At 39.6% G+C, this 20,293-nt stretch overlaps 1 protein-coding gene across 1 annotated transcript; it reads left to right on the forward strand.

Annotated features, from left to right (window-relative positions):
- Positions 1-644: 644 nt before the first annotated feature.
- Positions 645-19,964, forward strand: LOC144643176 (NFX1-type zinc finger-containing protein 1-like). The gene is made up of 15 exons (XM_078502343.1): positions 645-1,698; positions 1,818-2,287; positions 3,070-3,225; positions 3,505-3,641; positions 3,843-3,910; positions 5,084-5,241; positions 5,421-5,684; positions 6,807-7,086; positions 7,462-7,772; positions 8,198-8,402; positions 9,715-10,115; positions 15,637-16,531; positions 16,867-18,129; positions 18,443-18,601; positions 19,369-19,964. Exons 1-15 carry the CDS (start codon positions 1,479-1,481, stop codon positions 19,659-19,661), a joined length of 5,280 nt encoding a protein of 1,759 aa, XP_078358469.1. The 5' UTR covers positions 645-1,478; the 3' UTR covers positions 19,662-19,964.
- Positions 19,965-20,293: the final 329 nt, after the last annotated feature.

Raw genomic sequence — 20,293 nt, forward strand, 5'->3', positions numbered from 1 at the left:
TTTTTTCCCGGCCCTGCATGACCTGTATTCTTGCATGGTTGTCTCTCCAGTTCAAATCAGAATTTCGGCAGTGCTAATAAGGCGCTTTTTAGTAAATCTCCATTGATAATTATGGTCTAGAAAACTTCATAAAATTAACTAAATCGTAGCTGTAGACTTAATTTCTCTTAGAAATGTGACACATTTAAGGTTCAACTTGTTCAGCTTGTTTAAATCGCCAGTCAGACCTGGGAACCTAGGAAATCAATACCAGGTAAAAGATTCCAACGAGCGTATACGAAGGGTTCTGAAATGAGCCTTTTAAGTTACATTTGATCGAAACTGATAATGTTTTCGTGCTCAAAATAAAGGCCAAGACTTTGATTTGACATGATTTTGTCTCCTCAAATTCCAATATTCTATTAAAAAATAGAGTTTTAGATTTCGGATCCAACAGTGACAAATTTTTATAATTAAGTGTTTTATTAAATAAATTCCATGTTGTTGCAGAGGGGCTGTCGATGGAACAAACAAATAAAGTTTGTCGAGATCAAAGAGGCAGAGAAAGAGGAGGTGGAAGAGGCGGGGAAGGAAAGGTGGAGGTTCTGAAAGAGGCAGTGGAAAGGAAATCGGAAGAGGTTGGGAAGGTGGAAAAGGGGGCCTAGGTGAAAGAGGGGGGAAGCCAGAAGAATAAGTGGAAGGGAAGGTGGAGGAGGCGATGGAAGTGGAAGTCGTGGAGGTGCTGAAAGAGGCAGTAGAAAGGAAGTTGGTAGAGGCTGGGGGATGGAAGGTGGAAGAGGAGGCCTAAGTGAAAAGGAAGGTGGAAGGTGTGGGGAAATGAAAGTCAAAAGAATAGGTGGAAGGGAAAGTGAAAGAGGCGTTAGAAGTGGAAGTAGTGGAAGTGGAGGTGCTGAAAGAGGCAGTAGAAAGGAAGTTGAAAGAGGTTGGGAGATGGAACGTGGAAGAGGAGGCCTAGGTGGAAGGGAAGGTGGAAGAGATGAGGGGATGGAAACCGGAAGAGTAGGTGAAAGGGAAGGTGGAAGACGCGATGGAAGAGAGGACAAAAGAGCCGGTGGTAGAGGCGGTGGAAGATTTGGTGGAAGAGAAGGAGATTGGACATTGGGACGTGGTGGCGACGGACCTCCTGAAAACCGGCTTGAGGTTAAACTCGGGATTAGGGAACTCGACGACCTGGAGACCAAAACCCCTGACGAAATCATCCTTGCTTTAACATCGAGGCTATGCTTTCCAGCTACTGAAACTTTATTGACACAGCAAAAAGTCATGAAAGATGACTGGATTGCGCTGATTGTGAGCATTGTAAGCAAAGCCTGTGACTGCATCAACTCTATTAGAACGAAAGCTTGCTAAAGCTTCTAAACCTGCTTCCAAGGTCATCATTTCTCAATTTGCACCTCAGACCATATCTCAACAAGCTATCTACTATCGGTTTGCCTCCATCTGATGTCGCAGTGTTTTTGAAAAATGTTGCAAAAATAATGAATGAGTTGCTCCGAAGATTCCCGAGCTGTTACGCTGACCTTCCGGTGTCTGATCTCTACTGTGGGACGGTGATGCTGTCTGACACAGGACAGTTAGCAGATGGTGCTCTGGTGACCGACGTAGATGAAATAATGAAACTGAGAATCGAAAAGGCCGAGGAACTTAAGAGAAAGGAAGAAGAAGAAAGACAAAAAAGCAGGAAGCCTCGCAGAGATGGTAAGCGGAATATTAAAAAAAATGTATAAGAAGTATTATTTTTGTCTATGTTACCTATCAGTTAAAAGCATAAATGAATTTCCATACGTGCACTGATCATAAAAAAATGTACTTTGTAGCTGGGAAGAACGATGACGTAAATCCACCCGAAGATTTTCGTCGGCTAAGAGTTGTTCCAACTCAAGAGGACATCTTGTCAAGAGGAAGGCCCTTCCTTAGAAGAAACAAAGTTGACGGGAGCTACCACGACGCGGAGCATTATTTGGACGTGCAATTTCGACTCCTTCGTGAGGACTTCGTGCGGCCTCTTCGTGAAGGGATCGCGCAGTTGTTGGAGCGTATTGGCTCCCCTAATATTGGTGCCCTTCAGGACATACGTGTGTACAATAATGTCCAGTTCTTGCACCCCGTATGTACGTCCAACGGTATCCGTCACAGGATCAGGTTTGACAACACCAAGCTCAGGCATGTACGCTGGGAGAACAGCAAGCGGCTCATCTATGGTTCGCTGATGTGTTTATCTAAGGACAAGTTTGATAGTTTTGTGTTTGCCACCGTGGCCAACCGAGAGCTCTCAGACATAACGCGAGTAAGTTAAACATATGTGATAATGAGTGCTCGTTAATAAGAATTTTATTGAGTGACAGTGACCTCGCTGAGCATATTGCATCCCGAGGTTTGTTTAGAATAAGTTCATAAATCCTGTGAAATGTAAGTGTAAATAACCAATGCACTTATTTAATGTCCTAATAGGATCTCACTGGCCTCATCATGCGCCGATTTTTCGTAAAATCATTCTATCAACAGTATGGCTAATAACTTACAGTGTTATTAGTTTCAAATGACCGCTCGTGAATTGACCTTTTTCGTGTGCCACCGTGTCACATGCGTCCTTGGCAAGACAGTAGCTGACGTTTACTTGCAACTTGTGAGAGGGTCCTGAAGGGGTGAGAGGGTATCGATTCATTTCCCAGCCCAAATTGTGCCCAAATTGATTTCCCAGTCTATTTTTGCCCACATCCTAGTCCCATTGCCATTTTTGATTGTGATTCCCATTCCCAGTGACCCAAACCAATTTACCGGTGAAAAAATAGGTAAATCCAAGTTCCAATTTTATCCCTTCAGGCCCCTCTCGTGAATATCTCGCAAGACCAGTTTAAGATGTTTAGATGTTAAGCAATTGTTCAGAATAAACGGATTTCTCATTGGTCGTTATTCGGTCGGCGAACGTCTGCAAAGCGTTTACATGTGCATTCAACTTGAGGGAAGTAGTTTCACCTTTGCTGTTAACACGAGAATTCTTCTTCTTTTTTACGGATTTATTAAATACTACAAAATGATAATGTATATTACTAACTTGATTCTCTCTAGGGTATACTGGACATACAGTTCATCCACGTCTATGATCAAGCGGGGCTTAAAGAAGGTGACGTGTATCAGATGGTGGAGAGTACTGCCTTCTTTGAAGCTTATCGTCACGTGCTAGAGGGAATAAAAGAAACTGATCCAGCAGAACTACCTTTTCAGGTGATGGATTATCCCTTTTGTCATTATTTATTTAAAATGTTATGTAGCCTATGTTTAATGGATTTCTTGTCTAACCTGTTCTGTCCGGATTATCGTCGTCGGTTGTCCTCGAGCTATGCAACACATAAGGCCTGTCTAACATCTGCACCAGCAATGAACTGCAAACTTGAAAGATGCTGTCACACTCTTCAAATCTTACTTAAATGTACTCCGCATCGAAATATCTTTTTTCTGGTCTCAATTGTTTTAACTGCTATTTTTCTTCTTTTATCAAATCAGAATTACATTGTAAATTGTCAGAAAGAAGTTGAACCACCCGCCTACTTGAAGAACGAGTTGCAGGAACAAGTGACCTTTGATCTCACGCCCATCATGAAGAAGGGGAGCTGCGATACAACTGCTGCAAGGTATCAGAGGTATTTACAAGCGAAAATCGAAGAACCTGATATCGTTGTGTTCTTGGAAAAGGAGAATGCTAAGCTTTATATCAATAGATTGTTTCAACAGATACGTTAGGTAATACATCCGCCAAATTAACAGCTGACGTTTTGAGCGCTAGCCTTTCTTCAAAGCCATTTTTATGATTCCGAAATGGTATTGTTCATTTCTTTATTCAGCACTGATACACTAAGGAAGTTAAGATTACGGCGTTCACTCTTAGGAGTCAAAGATGAAGTTCGAAAGGGTAAGTCTTAAGAGTTCTTTTACAGGTTAGCTATTCTATTAGGGTTTATTAACTTTTAGAATCGAAAATTTTTTTTTAACCATTCACACGATTATATTACAGTATTCTCTTTTCTGGTGTTGGTACTGTGCAAAGCAATATGCATCCGGGAACATGCACTTCTAATTGGAATTGAACACAGTCTTGGTACATTTAGCAGATGCTAGATCCTTAACCGATAGATACACTAAATAAGTCTAAACTAGTGGTAACCACAGGTTAGAAAGTGCGGGCCTTGACGCACTTAGAAAAGGTACTGGTACGAAAGTGCGTAATTTTAGATGGCAGTGTCGATGAATGATTAAATGGACAAAAGACAATTATCCCGAGTAGCGCGTCACGCAAGGAATGCACGTTTTTATCGTTTTGGGAAGTGTAATCGAGCACGCGGTGTGAATTGAGATGTGATTTTTCTCAGTCGGTAAACTCGCTATGTTGTGCTCGCCTTTTATTAACGTGGCGCGATTAATGATAAATCACGCTTAATTGCCGCTAACCGGCCGCGAACCAGTCAGAGTTGTTTTTTGTCGGATTGACAGTTTAGTGAACTGTAGTCGAGCACGCGGTGTGAATTGAGATGTGATTTTCCTCGGTCGATAAACTCACTATGTGATCAGTGTTATAACGAATTTCTCGACAATAACCGTTGTTGGAATCATTCGCTTTGCTGTGGCTTATGCGTGATACAATCAGAGCAAATTTTCGCAAAAGCAACACCCGTAAAACAAGTCTGCAAATTGTAATGTTTGCAATCTTCCATGTGACAGAAGCCTAGATCTTATGTGACAATCGTTCTTGGAGAACAGATTTTCTCTTCCGGTGTTACGACAAACTGTCGTGATTGACACAATTTTCGCATTCCGATCGTTCTTAGTGGAAGAACAAAATTTTCAACTTCCGGTTTGTAGATAGCCTTTATAAACGTGGCGCGCACGCGTAATACGCAATCCGCTGGTCACTGTCAAGATAAGGGTTGCGGGCCTCTCTTGGGCCCGCAATGATTGCGAGAATAAAACACCTATAGATAAATAATTTTTTTATTAGGCGATGTCCTCGGCGCGCCGCTGTCGTCACCGCTATAGATCCCTTATTATTTTTACAACACCTTTTACACCGGCTTTATTTCTACCAAAGGAGCTAATGTTTCACTTCTGAACCTGGCCTCCTGGCCTTCTGCGGAAGAACTGGGTCTTGATGACTCTCAGTTCAAGGCTCTACAGATGGCGCTGACCAAAGAATTTGCAGTCATTCAAGGACCTCCGGGGACTGGAAAGACCTACATTGGGCTGAAGGTACCTAGATTCAAATCGATAACAGTTAAGTATTTAAAATTTTGAAAACGAGAAATCTCAATTCAGCACCGTTTTGAGTATTTCTACGGATTTTTCGTTACTGAAGCTGCTGGAGTATGTGTTCAATAGATGATTAAACTAAGCATATTAGCAATACAAGACCAATATTGTCCTTGCAGATTGCCAATGTTTTGTTGCATAACAAGAAAAAGTGGGACACTGATAGAGATGAAAATGATAGAGCGCTTCTTGGCGGCCACTTAAGGCGACTTTCTGGCCATCGCCCAATCCTGGTTGTCTGTTACACAAACCATGCCCTTGATCAGTTTCTGGAAGGAATTCATCAGTTTCATCCCCAGGGGATTGTTCGGATTGGAGGACGGAGTCAGAGTGAGATTATGAAGGCATGCAGTTTGTCAGAATTGAAGCACCAAATGCACCAGGTGAGGCTCCACTGGTAAATTTTGATTACAGTAAACACCCGCGTGTAAGAACCTACAATTTTCTAAGTTTGGCAAAATAGGTTCTTGTATTTGGGTGTAATTATTGGTAATTTAGGCTAGGTAGGTTCTTAATAAGGTTCTTAATTTCTAAGGAGGAGCCATAGTTTTTGATTGTACGAGAAGAAAAAGAATGGGTTTGGTCCTTCATTATTCAGCATTTCAGTATTCATAACTGTATTGCTTCAAGCCTCATGCAAAAATACAGTTTGGGATGTTCTGTTAAAAATGTTCATAAAAATGTTCTATAACCCTTGCTTGGCTAAACAGGTTCTTATATTTTGGGGTATTAAAATGGCAAATTTCTGCCAGCAGGTTCTTAAACCACTAGGTTCTTACACTCGGGTGTTTACTGTATCGATGATTACGAACGAGAAATGAAAAAAGACTGGTAAACTTAAGTTATTTCCAATAGAGGAGCAAGAAAGCTCGTTGATGCCAGCTTTTTACCCCGGTTTCCCGTACATGAAGCAGCTGGAAGTAATGCTGCTCCTGCCCCCCGGATGGGATATAAGACCATGGCAAGTTTTGCTTGGTTACCCCATTCATGCTCCTATTTTCCAGCTTAATCTGCAAACTAACACGGAAGCCTATTTTTAATTTTGCAGGTACAACCGATATTTTTATGTAATTTTTAATTTTCTGAATTGAAAATTATTTTGAAGTGAGAGCAGTCTTAAGAGCTTTAAAGTGAAAGCGAATGACATAGATGGTAGAATCTAATTTACTAGTCTACAACAGTAACTCGAATCATTACTTTAGTAATCTACAGTTTAGTGGTATAGCCACGTTGGTGTCCCAAAGTAGGATACCAATGTAGCGGCTGCATACTTAATACTATAATTTTCTGAAATTTTTTTTTTTAATAAGCTGGTTATAGAAAACGCTACAAAGCTATTAATTAAAAAACACGTTTCTTTCGCTGCTCTATAACTCGTTAAATTTTTTTAGTTGTTTATTGATGAAAACCATTTTATGAAGACAATTTTTCCAATGATTTTGCTCATAAAATAGACGCTAGTGTATGTTGACGCCATGAGCTGTTTCTTTCTATTTTCCCTACAGAGCAAATCAGTTCCCCAATACATCAGACAGGCTTTTTACGAAGCTCATGTGGAAATGGACCACATTACGGAAGCATTAGAAACTGCAACAGAACGTTTAAAGAAATGCCATGAAAACATTCTTCATGAAGACGAGTTACGTCATCGTGCTCCGAGCATGACCGCTGCGCATTACGCGTCTTTAAAACAGCCGTTTGATGGAAAAGGTGGACATAGAGGTAGTGCTATGCTGCACTGGCTACAACTGTATGTGAACTTGGCTAATCAGGCCAGTCAAGGAGGTAATAAACTCAGTTATAGAACAATGGATTGTAGGATCTCTTTCTTTTTCGTTCTTTTAACTCAAATGGTCGGTGAACAAGAACTTTTGTTCATTGGAATCCACTTTCCAATAAAATTTCCTCTATACATCTATTTGAATGGTGATTTAGATATTTTGTTGATTTTGTGGTCCTCAACGGCCTCGATAACTTGAAGAAGTCTACCCACACATCCAACGACTACTCTCTTGGCGGGAATGGGGTGATCGGGGCGAGGGGGGAAGGGTGAGGCTGGGAGAAAAATGTATACAGATACACAATTCAGTGCTAGAAGGTTATTTTTACGAAGTTTATAAGACAATACTAACAAGATTTATTTTGTTTTCTGTCAAGAAGAAACGGAAGCGGAACTAGAAGCAGAAGAAGAAAAACTTGAGGAAGATGATAATGAGAACCCGGATGTGCTGTACGAGGCGAATGTTATTCAAGACCAGAGAATCCTGGACGACGATGACGGCAAAGTGCTCGGCTCGAAGTCAGTGAAGAAAAAGAAGAAAATGAAAGTTGTGAGTCCTTTTGTTTTGAGCGGGGAAGGCGATGATGAATGGCAAATACAAAAAGCTGATCGACTTAAATGGAAGTTAAAGAGGATAATGACTCAAGAACTGAGCAAAACAGATGTCATGCAAGATGACAAAGCAAAAATGGTAAGCAATGTTATGACTAAGGCAGAAAAAAGGAAATAGCTAATTCATTTACTAATGTACCTATAAACGTTTATTTGGGTACAACTGAACGGAAATTTTGTTTTGGTGGTTATGCTTGAGTATCGTTAAAAATTTACAGCCACCACAATTTAGAACAATTTTAATTCAACTTATTTACCTACTGAAAAAAGAACAAGAAAAACAATTATAAGAAGCTGTAAAAGGCAGGAGTCAATGCGTTAAAGTATTGAATGCGACTACACTCTTTTTTATAAGAAACATTTTTGTAAGAACGTTGAGGCTGGGTTTTGCATCACAATTTAAGAAAATGTATGAGCTAAAATAAAAGCATCCTCAGGCTCAGCCAAAATTTTCGCTTTTTTATAAAAAATGTCTAATCTTATTTTTCACCTCGTCCACTGCAGGTTACAAATGTTTGGAATTTGACCCTTAAAGACCGCTGGAGTTTGTATCGCCGATGGCTGATGGACGTTCGCGAGCGCTGTCGCAGAACTATATCGTTCTTCCAGTATGAATTTCAAGAGGGGGTCGAGCAGATAAAGAAAATAAACAACGCGCTTGATTTGGAGATACTTGAGCGTGCTGATGTCATTGGTATGACTACAACAGGTAAGCACGGTCATTTTAAATGACCCAGTGTGCAATGTGTGGCTTCATAACTCATTTGGTAACCTGAAGTCATGCCCTCCCTACTTATCACTCCGGGGAAGGAGATATTAATAAAGGGAGCTTTACAGTAAGGGCACTCGAACCATGAACGCCATGGCTTTATTTTCGCTTTATTTGTACTTTATTTTCGCTCTATTTGTACTTTATTTTCACTTATTTTGTAGTAATTTTTTACATTTTTCCAGAACTAGCCAATCACAGCTGCAAGTCGAAGAAACAGCCGAGACATTTTTTCAACATTATTTTCAAACTGGCGTGTGTTTTTACACAACGGCGGTACATTAATCCAGAATTTTCCGCGGTCTGCTTCTTACAATATACAGCGGGATATTCAACCAGTGAAACTATCATAATGGCGGTTTCTGACGGAAATATTTCTTCCTTATTCAATAAAGGACAAGAAACAAATGAAACGCAAGCTATTTAATATTTATTTCGACGGTAAACGTCAAACAACATTTCGTACACAACGTAACCGTACGATTAGATTTATACTGTTTAAATCTGCTTTGTAATGGAAATCATCAGAGAGATGAGTTATACAAATCACTCAGTACAGTTTAGTACTTAAAGTATGAGTCTGGCAAATCATATGCCGGCTTCCAATATAATACTCACGCGTTTTCGGCTTACAGTCTGTAGACGGAAAGAAGGCTTCGATGTCTTTGGATTTTACCCGGGGATTTCACATAGGCTACAGCGAACATGGCCTAAGCCGGCCTCTAGTATTTCCGAATTATGTCGAGAGAAGTTCCAGTTTAAGACCTATAGATCGATACTTAAACCATAAGTGAACCTCTGAAGGTTCCAGTTCGGAAGAGTCTCGATGTAGCCATCTTCATTTAACAGCAACAGTCGTGTTTTCCCACGATGGGGCTATAAATAGCTTGCGTGCAAGAGATTCATGTGGAGATAAGCTGTCAATCATACGGAAAAACCGTTGTTCGACTCGCGGCTGTGATTGGTTAGTTCTGGAAAAATGTCAAAAATAACTACAAAATAAGTGAAAATAAAGTACAAATAAAGTGAAAATAAAGCCGTGGCGTTCATGGTTCGAGTGTCCGCACTGTAAATCTAGCCAATCAAATCAACGGTTTTAAACTCTTGTAAAACACAGGGATTTTACAATGTTTCATTTAATTGGTTGTTCCTTTTTGTTTTTGTTTCCCATGATGCTTGTTTTATTCCGCCGTGCAGATAATTTTCAGGAGCTTCACCTTATTAATCTTTCTTTAAACTCGACTTCATTTAGGTGCTGCAAAATACCGCAAGCTTTTGCATAAACTGCGTCCACGAATCACGATTGTGGAAGAAGCCGCTGAAGTACTGGAGTCGCACATTGTAACATCTCTAACTCCCGGATGTCAGCACGTGATTCTGATTGGTGATCATCAGCAACTCCGCCCCAATCCCACAGTCTATGAGCTCGCCAAACACTACAACCTTGACGTGTCTTTATTCGAGAGAATGGTGAAGAATGGAATGCCGTTTACAAGACTCCGTTTACAGCATCGCATGCGACCAGAAATCTCCAAAATGCTGGAACACATTTACGTCAATCCTAAGTTGGAAAATCACGAATCAGTGATGAATTTTGAGAACATCAAGGGTGTGGTGCGTAATGTATTCTTTGTGGACCACGAGGAAAGTGAGGTGAGTTAACCCAGGCACACACATATTCAACACTGTAGAAACGAGAAGAAATCTAAGGCCAGTCTCATCTTGTAGTTGATAGCCTGCGTAGCAGGCGGTTTTGTTGGGGTTGACGGGCGCACGGGCAAGCGGCGAAACCGCGAGGAGCTAGTTGTGACTTCGCCACTCGTTGCCGCTCTTTTGCCGCTTGCTCACACGCGCATTAACCCCAACAAAACCGCCAGCTACGCAGGCTGTGTAGTCGATTGTGGGACCGTTAAATGAGACAAAACAAAAAATAAGAAGTCGTATTGTTTCCAGTGACGGTCCCACAAGCGATTGCAAGAGGAGACTCGCCCCAAATTAGCATTTCTTCGGCAAGTGGTGATGAAAATGCTGTGATTTTTTGGCGGACAAGCATGTTTGTGTTTACATTCAGCGATGCAAATGCATGAGTGTGTTTTTGCAAGAATGGCGTGTGAACATCATTATTGTTATTCCAAACCATTTGTGCGAGCCAGGATGTAGCTAGTTACTATTGTGCCGAAAAGCAATAAGATTGGTCAAATCTTTTTTTTTTTTTTTTTTTTTTTTTTTTTTTTTTAAAGATAAACACACTTTATTGATACACTTAAAAACACGTACATTACTTACAATTAAATACACTATTGGAGATTATACAATGTTATACAATGTTACTTTTCTTTTACTTGATAAAAAAAAAAACACGACAAAAGTACAAAAAAGAGTCCATGCATTAACTTATAGTATTACGGTTTTTTTTTTTTAAAAAATACACTTCGTTATTGAGAGCAATTTTTTTTTTTAAATAAATTCGCTACAGTGACCTTGTATTATTATTATTATTATTATTATTTAAAACAGCTTTACGTTTGAGCACATCTTTCTAGTTTCCATTGTACCATTAGTTTATTGGCGAGTTCATCTAGAGACATTTCTTTCTGAAGATATTTTGAAGAATAGATATAATATTTGACCAAGATGATGAGCAAATCTAGCCTGCGTTTTATGGGTTCCGAAAGCACATTAGTCGCGTGACCTGTGTCATGAAAAGCAATTTGCTCTTTTGAGAGTGTTACCTCAGTACCTTGACGATGATTGAACCATGATATAATTTGTAAATAAAGTTTTACAGATTCCTTGCAGTCGATAAACGTATGTTCTATTGAATCCGCATTAAAACAATATATACATTTATCGTCTTCGGCTAGGTGATATAGTTTGAGTTCTTTCTTCGTTACAATTGTTCTATGCAGAAAACGAAAACAAAATTGACGAAGTTTATTGTCCTTTGTGAAGCGATATATATCTTGAAAACTTCTAGTCCATTCACCAAGTTTTTCAGGGAATTTACTCTGCCACTTTTTTACACCACTCGGGACAATAGGATCATGGTTGTTGAACAATTGGTAATAATTTTTGCAACGTGCTTCAGCCAGATTAATTGAAGTTTTGTTTTGAAAGAATGGATGCGGAGGTCGAGGAAAGATCAGCTGCAGGTATAGAAGTTTGAGCTGCTCTCCTTTTCAACTCCGATGGAATGGCTGAAATTAGCTGAAAGTAGTGCAAATAATTTGTGGTGATGTTAAATTTGTTGCTAAACTCTTCGTACGATAAAAATTTGCCCTCAGAGTTTAACACATCCTTTACTGACACGATTCCGCGTTCCAACCATGATTTCCAAAACAGGGTTGCATTGTCTATAGTTATCAAATTGTTATTCCAAAGAATGAGTTCGCCATTTGGAAAGATGTTTGTTGTATTTTTGAGATCCTGAAAATACTGAAGAAGTTCTCGATAAAAGAGGGGTAGACCTGTTTTCAAGGATTTTACATCATAATTGCATTTAAGGAAAAATAATAAACCACCATAATTTCGAAGGTAGTAATTGGGGATTACCTTCCATTTATCGTCAGACTCGCCTAGTAATCTACCAATCCAAGCCAAGCGTAAAGATTTAACGACCGTGCAAAAATTAACAAAATTGATTCCTCCTTTTGCTATTGGTTGATACATAACCAATCTTTTTATTTTGTCTTTCCTGTTTTTCCATAGAAATGCGAACAGATTCTCTTGTACAGTCTTGATAACCGATTCTGGAACGGTCAGCATCGATGCTGCGTACACTAGCTGTGATATACCTAAAGCTTTCGCCAATAAAGACTTACCATATATCGTGAGGTCTCTTGAAAGCCATAAATTTAATTTTGTTTTCATTTTGTTGATCTTGACATAAAAGTTTTCCTCAGTACATTTGTTTTTGTTGTAGGATAGATGGATTCCAAGAACTTTAATAGGTTCTTTAATTGTTTTAAAGTCAAGTACTTTCAAATTGCTGTCTTTCATAGAACCGATCCACATAGCTTTAGTTTTCTTCTTATTTAATTTTAATCCAGAGATGATTCCAAAACAATCCAAGATCTGTAAATAGGGTTTGAGAGATTCAACACTTTTCGTTATTATAGTAGTGTCGTCAGCAAACTGTGATATTTTGACCTCCTGGTCATCTGGGAGGGACAGGCCCCTGCAGTTTGGTTCTTGGCGTATCTTTGCTGCTAGCAGTTCCGCAGCAAGGATGAATAAAAGAGGACTTAGCGGACAACCTTGACGAACTCCTCTAGATATATTAAAATAATTGGTCAAAAATCCACCATTTATTACTGCGCTTTGCACACCGTTATAAAAAATTGAAATCCACCTTTTAACATTTGGGCCAAAATTGAAAACGTTCAGGGCTTTAACAATAAAATCCCATTCAAGGCTATCAAAGGCCTTCTCAAAATCTATAAAAAGAAGGAGTCCCGAGGTCTTGTTAGCATTTAGATATTCCATTACATCACTTAAAAGTCTTATGTTCTGGCCTATGTACCTTCCCTTAACAAATCCGGTTTGATCTGAATTAATTAATTTTGGTAGGAATTGTTCTATTCTTTTTGCCAAAGCTTTAGTCAGAATTTTATAATCGATATTAAGTAAAGATATTGGACGCCAGTTGGAAAGTTCAGACAGATCCCCATCAGCTTTTGGTATTAACGTTATTATTCCCCTCCTTTGAGAAATAGATTGGGACCCGCTTTGAAAAGCTGCATTATAAGAATTCAACAGATCTCTCCAAATGAGATCATAGAAAGACTCATAAAATTCCTTAGTGAATCCATCCTCACCAGGGGTTTTGTTGTCCGAGAAAGAGCCCAGCGCCTCTTTTAATTCCTCAAATGTAAAATCATATTCTAGTGAATCTCGTTCCTCGGCATTCAGTTGAGGGATTTCAATACCTTCAACAAAAGACTCAAAACTCTTATTTTCACCTAGAGGTTCACTATTAAGATTGTTTTTGGATGTGTACATATTACTATAAAATTTTTTCAGTTCTTTCTCAATCTGTTTTGGTTGTGTTGTTTTATCCCCATTCTCTAATTTCACCTCGCGTATAAGCTTTTTTTCATAATTCGTCTTTTCCAAGTTAAAAAAGTATTTTGTGGGTTTTTCTCCCTGTTCCAACCATTTCACTTTAGATCTAAAGATAGCCTCTTTCCCTTTGTGTTCATATATCTTTTTCAATTCTTCTTTGGCGGCCTCATACTCCACAAAAATGTTTCGATCTAAAGTTTCAAAATCCGTATTACAAATTTTATAGTCAAGGTCTTGTATTTCTTTTTGAAGTGTTGATTCCCTTTTTCTAAGTTCCAATCTTTTTTCTTTGGAATATTTAATTGTTTTCATTCGTAATTCCATTTTAATTAATTCCCACAATAGTTGTTTATCTTTAACATCGGTGTATTTCTCGTGTATCTGGGGATAAAAAAATGCAATACGTTCTTTAAAATCATCATCTTCTAGCAGAGAATTGTTGAATTTCCACGTACCCGGACCTCTGTTGAGCTCGTTTCTAATGTTAATCTTTAAAAAGGTAGCCTTGTGATCTGGTGCAACTGACATTCGAATCTCAGCTGTTTGGACTTCAATAGAGATCGGACGGGAGACAAGGATGAAATCTATTCTCGATTTCAATTTATTAGTTTTGGATTCGTAGGTAAAGGATCTTGTGTATGGGTGCAATTTTCGATAGATATCGATGAGATTCAATTCGTTCATAAGGTTGCTTACAGCGTCTCTGTAGTTTGTGGATTTCCAAACTACACCACCACTTTTATCTGCTTTAGAAAGTGTACAATTCCAATCACCCGCGATAATTAACCTGGAGGTATCCGTTTTTCTCACGAGAAGTTCACTTAAATTCTTTATAAATTCGTTTTGTTCTCGATAATCAGTTGGTGCATAAATATTTACAATGAAAAATGTTTCTTCGAAAATTTTAAGTTTTGAAATCAGAATTCTGCCTTGTTGATCCGATTGAACGACGTCGAAGTTAGAGGATGAATTTGGATTCAATAGAATACATACGCCCTTGGAATGTGCAGTTCCGTGGCAAAAGAAAATTTTTCCGCCCCATTCCGCCTGCCATATTTTCTCATCATCCGGTTGCGAATATGTTTCCTGTAGGCAAAAAATAGTAGCTTTTTGCTGTTTTAAATAACAAAATATTGCTCTCCTTTTGTTTGGATTTCTTATACCTCGCACATTTAGCGAGATAATTTTTAATTTACTTGCCATTGCTGTGTGAAAAAGTTGATTGTATAAACTGTATTGATAAAGAAATGCATGACCCCAAAGCTGTAAAACAATGCATAAAAAGAGACGAAAAAACAAAAACAAAAAGCTAACACCTTATCTAATAATTATTCTGAGAAAAAAAAAAAGAAATAAAGCAATTAACTAACAATTAGACTAGCGATGACACTGCAGTACACTGATTCTAAACACTGCACAATTAAGGGAAAAAAATGCAAAACAGATTAAAGTTAAAGATTAATTAGCAAAAACAGAACAATACCTAACTAGCTCAACAAAAAAGTTTTGGCACAGCTAAATAACACCAACAACAAAAGAAAAATTCGACTTCTCACTTCTGGGAATTAACAAAACTAACCGGCTATCTAAGCCCCGAAATCCCAAGTGCTTACAAGAGAGGTCAACAGTTTGATATATTTAAGTATGCAAAACTGACAAGGCTGAAGATTGTTTACATCGTTTTAGAATTATAAAGCCTTTAGATCTTCATAAGAGTCAATCCTTTGAGCTTTGGAAGTGAATTCCGCTTTGAAAAAAATTTTCCCATCTATAGTCCAAGCCTTGCCGTTGTGGTATTTTTTTCTAACTTTTCTTACCTCTTTGAAAAGATCAGCTCTCCATGATGTTAAATTCTCATTAATGTAAATCTTGCCCGGTCCTAGGTCTTGCGAGGTCACATTTCTAAGATACAATCTGGCTTTATATAACTTGTTCTTGGCGTTGTAACTTGCAAAACGGACAATAATTGGACGGGGTTTGTTCTAATCTTGCAGACAGGATTCCGACCGAAAAATGCACTGGTTCCTGCACGGTCGACATTCACTCCATGTTCTTCCTTCTTTTCGTTTTTTGGTATATCACACTTTTTTTTTACTGTTCGTTATTACAGGATTTTAACGAGGAAGGAATGAGCAGGTCAAACAAACATGAAGCCAAATTCATGGCCGCTCTCTGTCGCTACTTCATCCTTCAAGGTTACGAAAGAGAGCAAATTACAGTCCTAACAGCCTACGTTGGCCAGTTAACACAACTCAAAAAGGAGATGCCCAAAGACGTCTTCCACGGAGTTCGAGTTTGCGCTGTAGATAATTTTCAAGGAGAAGAAAATGATATCATTCTCCTGTCGCTTGTTCGTAGCAACGAAGAAGGCAAAATCGGTTTCCTACAGATAGAAAACCGGGTTTGTGTCGCGCTGTCTCGCGCTAAGAAAGGCTTTATCTGTATTGGTAACATCAGCCTTTTGGAAACAAAGAGTCCATTGTGGAGCAAAATAATCAACGACATGCGAGAGCGTGGGAATGTGGGAAAAGCATTGACGCTTACGTGCCAAAACCACCCGCAAAAAGTGATCCAAGCGTCATGTGCTGATGACTTCAAGAAGGCACCAGATGGAGGCTGCATTGAACCATGTGCCACGTGGCTCGAGTGCGGTCACGTTTGTCACATGATGTGTCATCCAATAGACCCGGAGCACAAAGAATACGAGTGCCATAAGCCATGCACTAAGACGCTTTGTGCACTGAATCATAAATGCCCCAAGAGATGCTACCAAGACTGTGGGCCTTGTATGGAGCCCCTAGAAAAGGTCCTTCCACTTTGTGGCCATCTTCAGGAGGTTCCTTGCTACATGTGCGAGGATCTTTCTAAAGTAAAGTGTCAAACACCCTGTTCAAAGACCTGGCCGTGTGGACATGAACATGATACAAAATGTCACGTGGATCCACTGTACACTCTATGTAAGGTACCTTGTGGTGTGACCCTAAAGTGTGGACACCCTTGTGTTGGTAAGTCTTTCGGGACCTTAATAATGTCACTCACCAAAATTTGTGTTATGAAAAAATTAACTCATCTTGGAACTATAAACGACTTAAGTTTACTTTCATGTGGGGTTTTTTTGTTTTTGTGACTGCATATGATGTTTTGGCCCACAGATGAGATGTGAAGATATTTTGTCTTGATACTTCGAATTAAAGTTTGATATTCTTGATAGTTCAAATTTTTTGTGTTCTAATTTAAAGTTCTTGAACGAGGAAAGTGTTTGAAAATACCTTTCTAAAAGTGGTTTTAGTTAATGACTACTTGTATCAATATGTGCTTTATTTTTTCTTGTATACTACAGGTAACTGCAGTGGTTGCCTCCGTGGTCGAGTCCATGTGCCATGTAATGAAAGCTGTGACCGCACACTGTTCTGTGGTCATATCTGCACTAAACCGTGCGCCCAAAACTGTCCTTCCTGCAGGGAAAACTGTGGCAACTACTGCAAGCACGGTCAGTGTAAAAAGAAATGTGGCAAACCTTGTGATCCTTGTGAGGAGAGGTGCATCTGGCAGTGCCGGCATTACCTATGCACAAAACTGTGTGGGGAGCTTTGCAACCGCCCAAGATGTAACATGCCATGCAGAAAGCAACTTCCATGCGGGCATCCCTGTATTGGAATCTGCGGGGAACCATGTCCGCAGAAGTGCCGAGAATGTCACAAGGACGAGGTTACTGTTTTCGGAACGGGCAACAGGCCAGATGCAAGATTCGTGCAGCTTCAAGACTGTGGTCACGTGTTTGAAGTTAAAGTGATGGATCAGTGGATGGACCAGGATGCAGCAACGCGTGATGGGAAGCAGGCTGTTGTTGTTCAACTCAAGCGCTGTCCAAAGTGCAGCGTTCCAATCCGCAATAGCTTGAGGTACGGAAACATTGTCAAGAAGATCCTGGCTGACTTCGAACAAATAAAAGAGAAAATTTTACTTAGTAAAGGACAGTGTGACCAAGAGGCCGCGAGGCTCAAATTAAAGGTGAAGAACATCTATGAGTTCCCCGAAGACAAGGAAGCACTCATCAAGTCGCTTGAAAGTAAAGATCTCACAGGTGGACTAGTCAACATGTACGAAAACCAGATCAACTTCTTGACTTTCCTTCAGGATCTCAAGGAGAATATTGAAGGAGACGACGACGACGAGGACGACGACGACTACGACGACGACGTTGACGACGACGACGACTACGACGAGGACGAGGACGACGAAAAAGAAGAAGCAGAAGAAAAAGAAGAAGAAGAAGAAGAAAAAGAACAACAACAACAAGAGGAGGAGGAGAAGGAGAAGGAGGGAAAGCCAAAAAGCTTTGATTCAAGATTTCTGCTGCAGAAGACGAAGGAAGATCTTAAGAGTAAAGTGGAACAACTCAGAGACCGTGTGATGAACGTTCGAGTTCGTTTCAGCGACCAAGAACTGGAAGAACTCAACGAAGAAATGCACAGAACACAGCTCCTTGTCGACTTCAGAATGCTGAAGACCCAGCTTGATATCCGGGGTATTAAGTTGGGAGCCACTGACACCAAGAAAGTTGATTATATTGAAAGAGCACTTAAGTCAGAAAAGGCAATTGGTAAGAGTACCAAATAGCTTGGGTTGAAAACTATAGATAGTTTAAAATACAGTTTAGTTTTTATAGTTCTCTCTCTTTCCCATTGCTCATACCTGGTTTTGTCCAGTGCATATAGTACAAGTACTATTAAGTGTGTCAGATTTCAGGTGCCCATGTTCTTCTTTGTTTGGACAATAATAATAGGAAAAATAGATTTTAGATTTTGTGTTAATTTTTAGCTGTATCCATAAAGCTCCTTTCAGTATTGTGCAAGATTGTGTGAATAGTAGGTAACTAAATACATTAATTAATTAGTTCTCTGCAATGTTTTCAGGCAAAGATCGTCGAGATGATCGATACAACGCTTGTATTAAACGGATCAGACGCGAACAAAATCTTCAAGTTTCCTACCTGGCGGTAACAAGAGAAGGGAAAAATCTGATTGTGAAGGCGAAGGGGCTGACACAGGGACGCTGGTTGAAGTGTCCAAAAGGTGAATTTAATGCTTTAAGCGATTTAGAAATTGACAGAACCCTTCTTAGTGCGATTCATTGATTATCAAGGTCATATAAGATATTTAATTTATATTATATTATATAAAATGTTATTATACTTTAAATTTATTTTAGGGGCTTTCTGTCCTTTCATGTATTTATTTTCTCGGCTTTATTAGCACTACATGCTAGAGGCCTAACAACCCTTATGTAATACCGAGGGTAAAAGTTTTTATTTCATTTTCATTTTCCCCTGGAAGAATATAGTTAATTTTAACTCTTGTAATCGCGTATGGAAAGGGTGTTTTGGGACATACTTTATACTTCAATAGATTACTTTCATGTACAAGTCACAGCTCTGTCCAGGCGTATAATACATGTTTAAGTAGTTGTTACAGCCCGCAACACCCGCAGGGGTAGGCTGTGTAAGAAACCAGAGATTCTTGACTTGTGACAGTACCCCCGTGGGTGCCCTGTAGTATCACGTGATTTTCACATCGTGTTCGCTGTGCTCGAAGTTGTAAAACATGCACAGATCGAAAGCTGTGAAAACGAAGATTGTTGTATTCCTGTGAAGCCGTGAATATACCAGATGCCAAAACCGAACAACTTGTGCCAGAGTTGTTACGGGGAAAATCTGTGAAATTAGAAGCGAAAATAATCAAGGCATATTTCACTCCTCTCTGTATCTTTGTTTCCTCTTCCTAAACCTTTGCATCTGGGTCTTCGACCTCTATTTAACTTTTTTCCCTGTCCATCCTTCCAGGTCACATCTATTGCATCACAAAGTGCGGTGGAGCGATGGAAGAAAGCAAATGTCCAGAATGTGGCTCAAGAATTGGCGGCCATAATCACCAGCTGTGGGCTGGTAATCGGTTTGCCAGTGAAATGGATGGTGCTCAATACGTGTCCTTCTCTGCTAAGAGAGATGATTGCTTTAAGGGGGAGTTTTTTCCCTCCCGATGTGTAAGCATGCCGCGCAAGGCCAGGGTAAACGGGTCATGCAAAACTGAGCGAATAATGCGTAAATTAAAACAAAAGACCCAAATAAGAAAATGACTGACTAAGCTTTTGTTCGGGCTAAAAATGGAAGCAATGATAACTGGACTATGTAATGTAATGTAATTGTAATTTATTTACCCACGTGACACGGAAGAGCTCGGAAGCTCGTAAAGACGTGTACGTGCATCCAAGATCGAATTGGAATTTGGAGTGTTGGTTTTTGTGGAGGGAGGAAAACCGGAGAGCCCGGAGAAAAACCCTCGGAGCAGGAACGAGAACCAACAACAAACTCAACCCACATATGGCACCAGGCTGGAATCGAACCCGGGCCACATTGGTGGGAGGCGAGCGCTCTCACCACTGCGCCACCCCCTGCACCCCTAAATGGACTATGACCATTTGGTTTCATGCAGTGATGTTAATCGCCTAGAAAATCGAAGTGAGTGGTTAATGTCGTAGCTTTTTCAAATTCAGGGAAGTATCTAAAAAGGCTGTTTCAGTTACGGCAGGGGGTAAAGCCAATATTTTTCTTCTTTTTTTAGACTAGAATTGTTAACGATTAAGTATTTCTTTTCTTTTTCTGCAAGTTTAAATTGAGGGTGTGGATGAGGTGAACGTCCTCAAAGAACATTTATCATTTTACCTTGTAATACATTGTGAAGCTTAACTTCACTACGCGGGACCGCCAT

This window comes from Oculina patagonica, chromosome 2 (assembly GCF_052425735.1).
Source record: "Oculina patagonica isolate OP01 chromosome 2, crgOcupat, whole genome shotgun sequence".
NCBI classification, from domain to species: Eukaryota; Metazoa; Cnidaria; class Anthozoa; order Scleractinia; family Oculinidae; genus Oculina; species Oculina patagonica.

Excerpts from the sequence above, each read along its gene's own strand:
- LOC144643176 (XM_078502343.1), top strand. The coding sequence starts at position 1,479 with ATGAATGAGTTGCTCCGAAGATTCCCGAGCTGTTACGCTGACCTTCCG. Across the intron at positions 3,911-5,083 it reads CAAAGATGAAGTTCGAAAGG|GAGCTAATGTTTCACTTCTG; the intron begins GTAAGTCTTAAG and ends TTTCTACCAAAG. Across the intron at positions 5,685-6,806 it reads TGAAGCACCAAATGCACCAG|AGCAAATCAGTTCCCCAATA; the intron begins GTGAGGCTCCAC and ends TTTTCCCTACAG.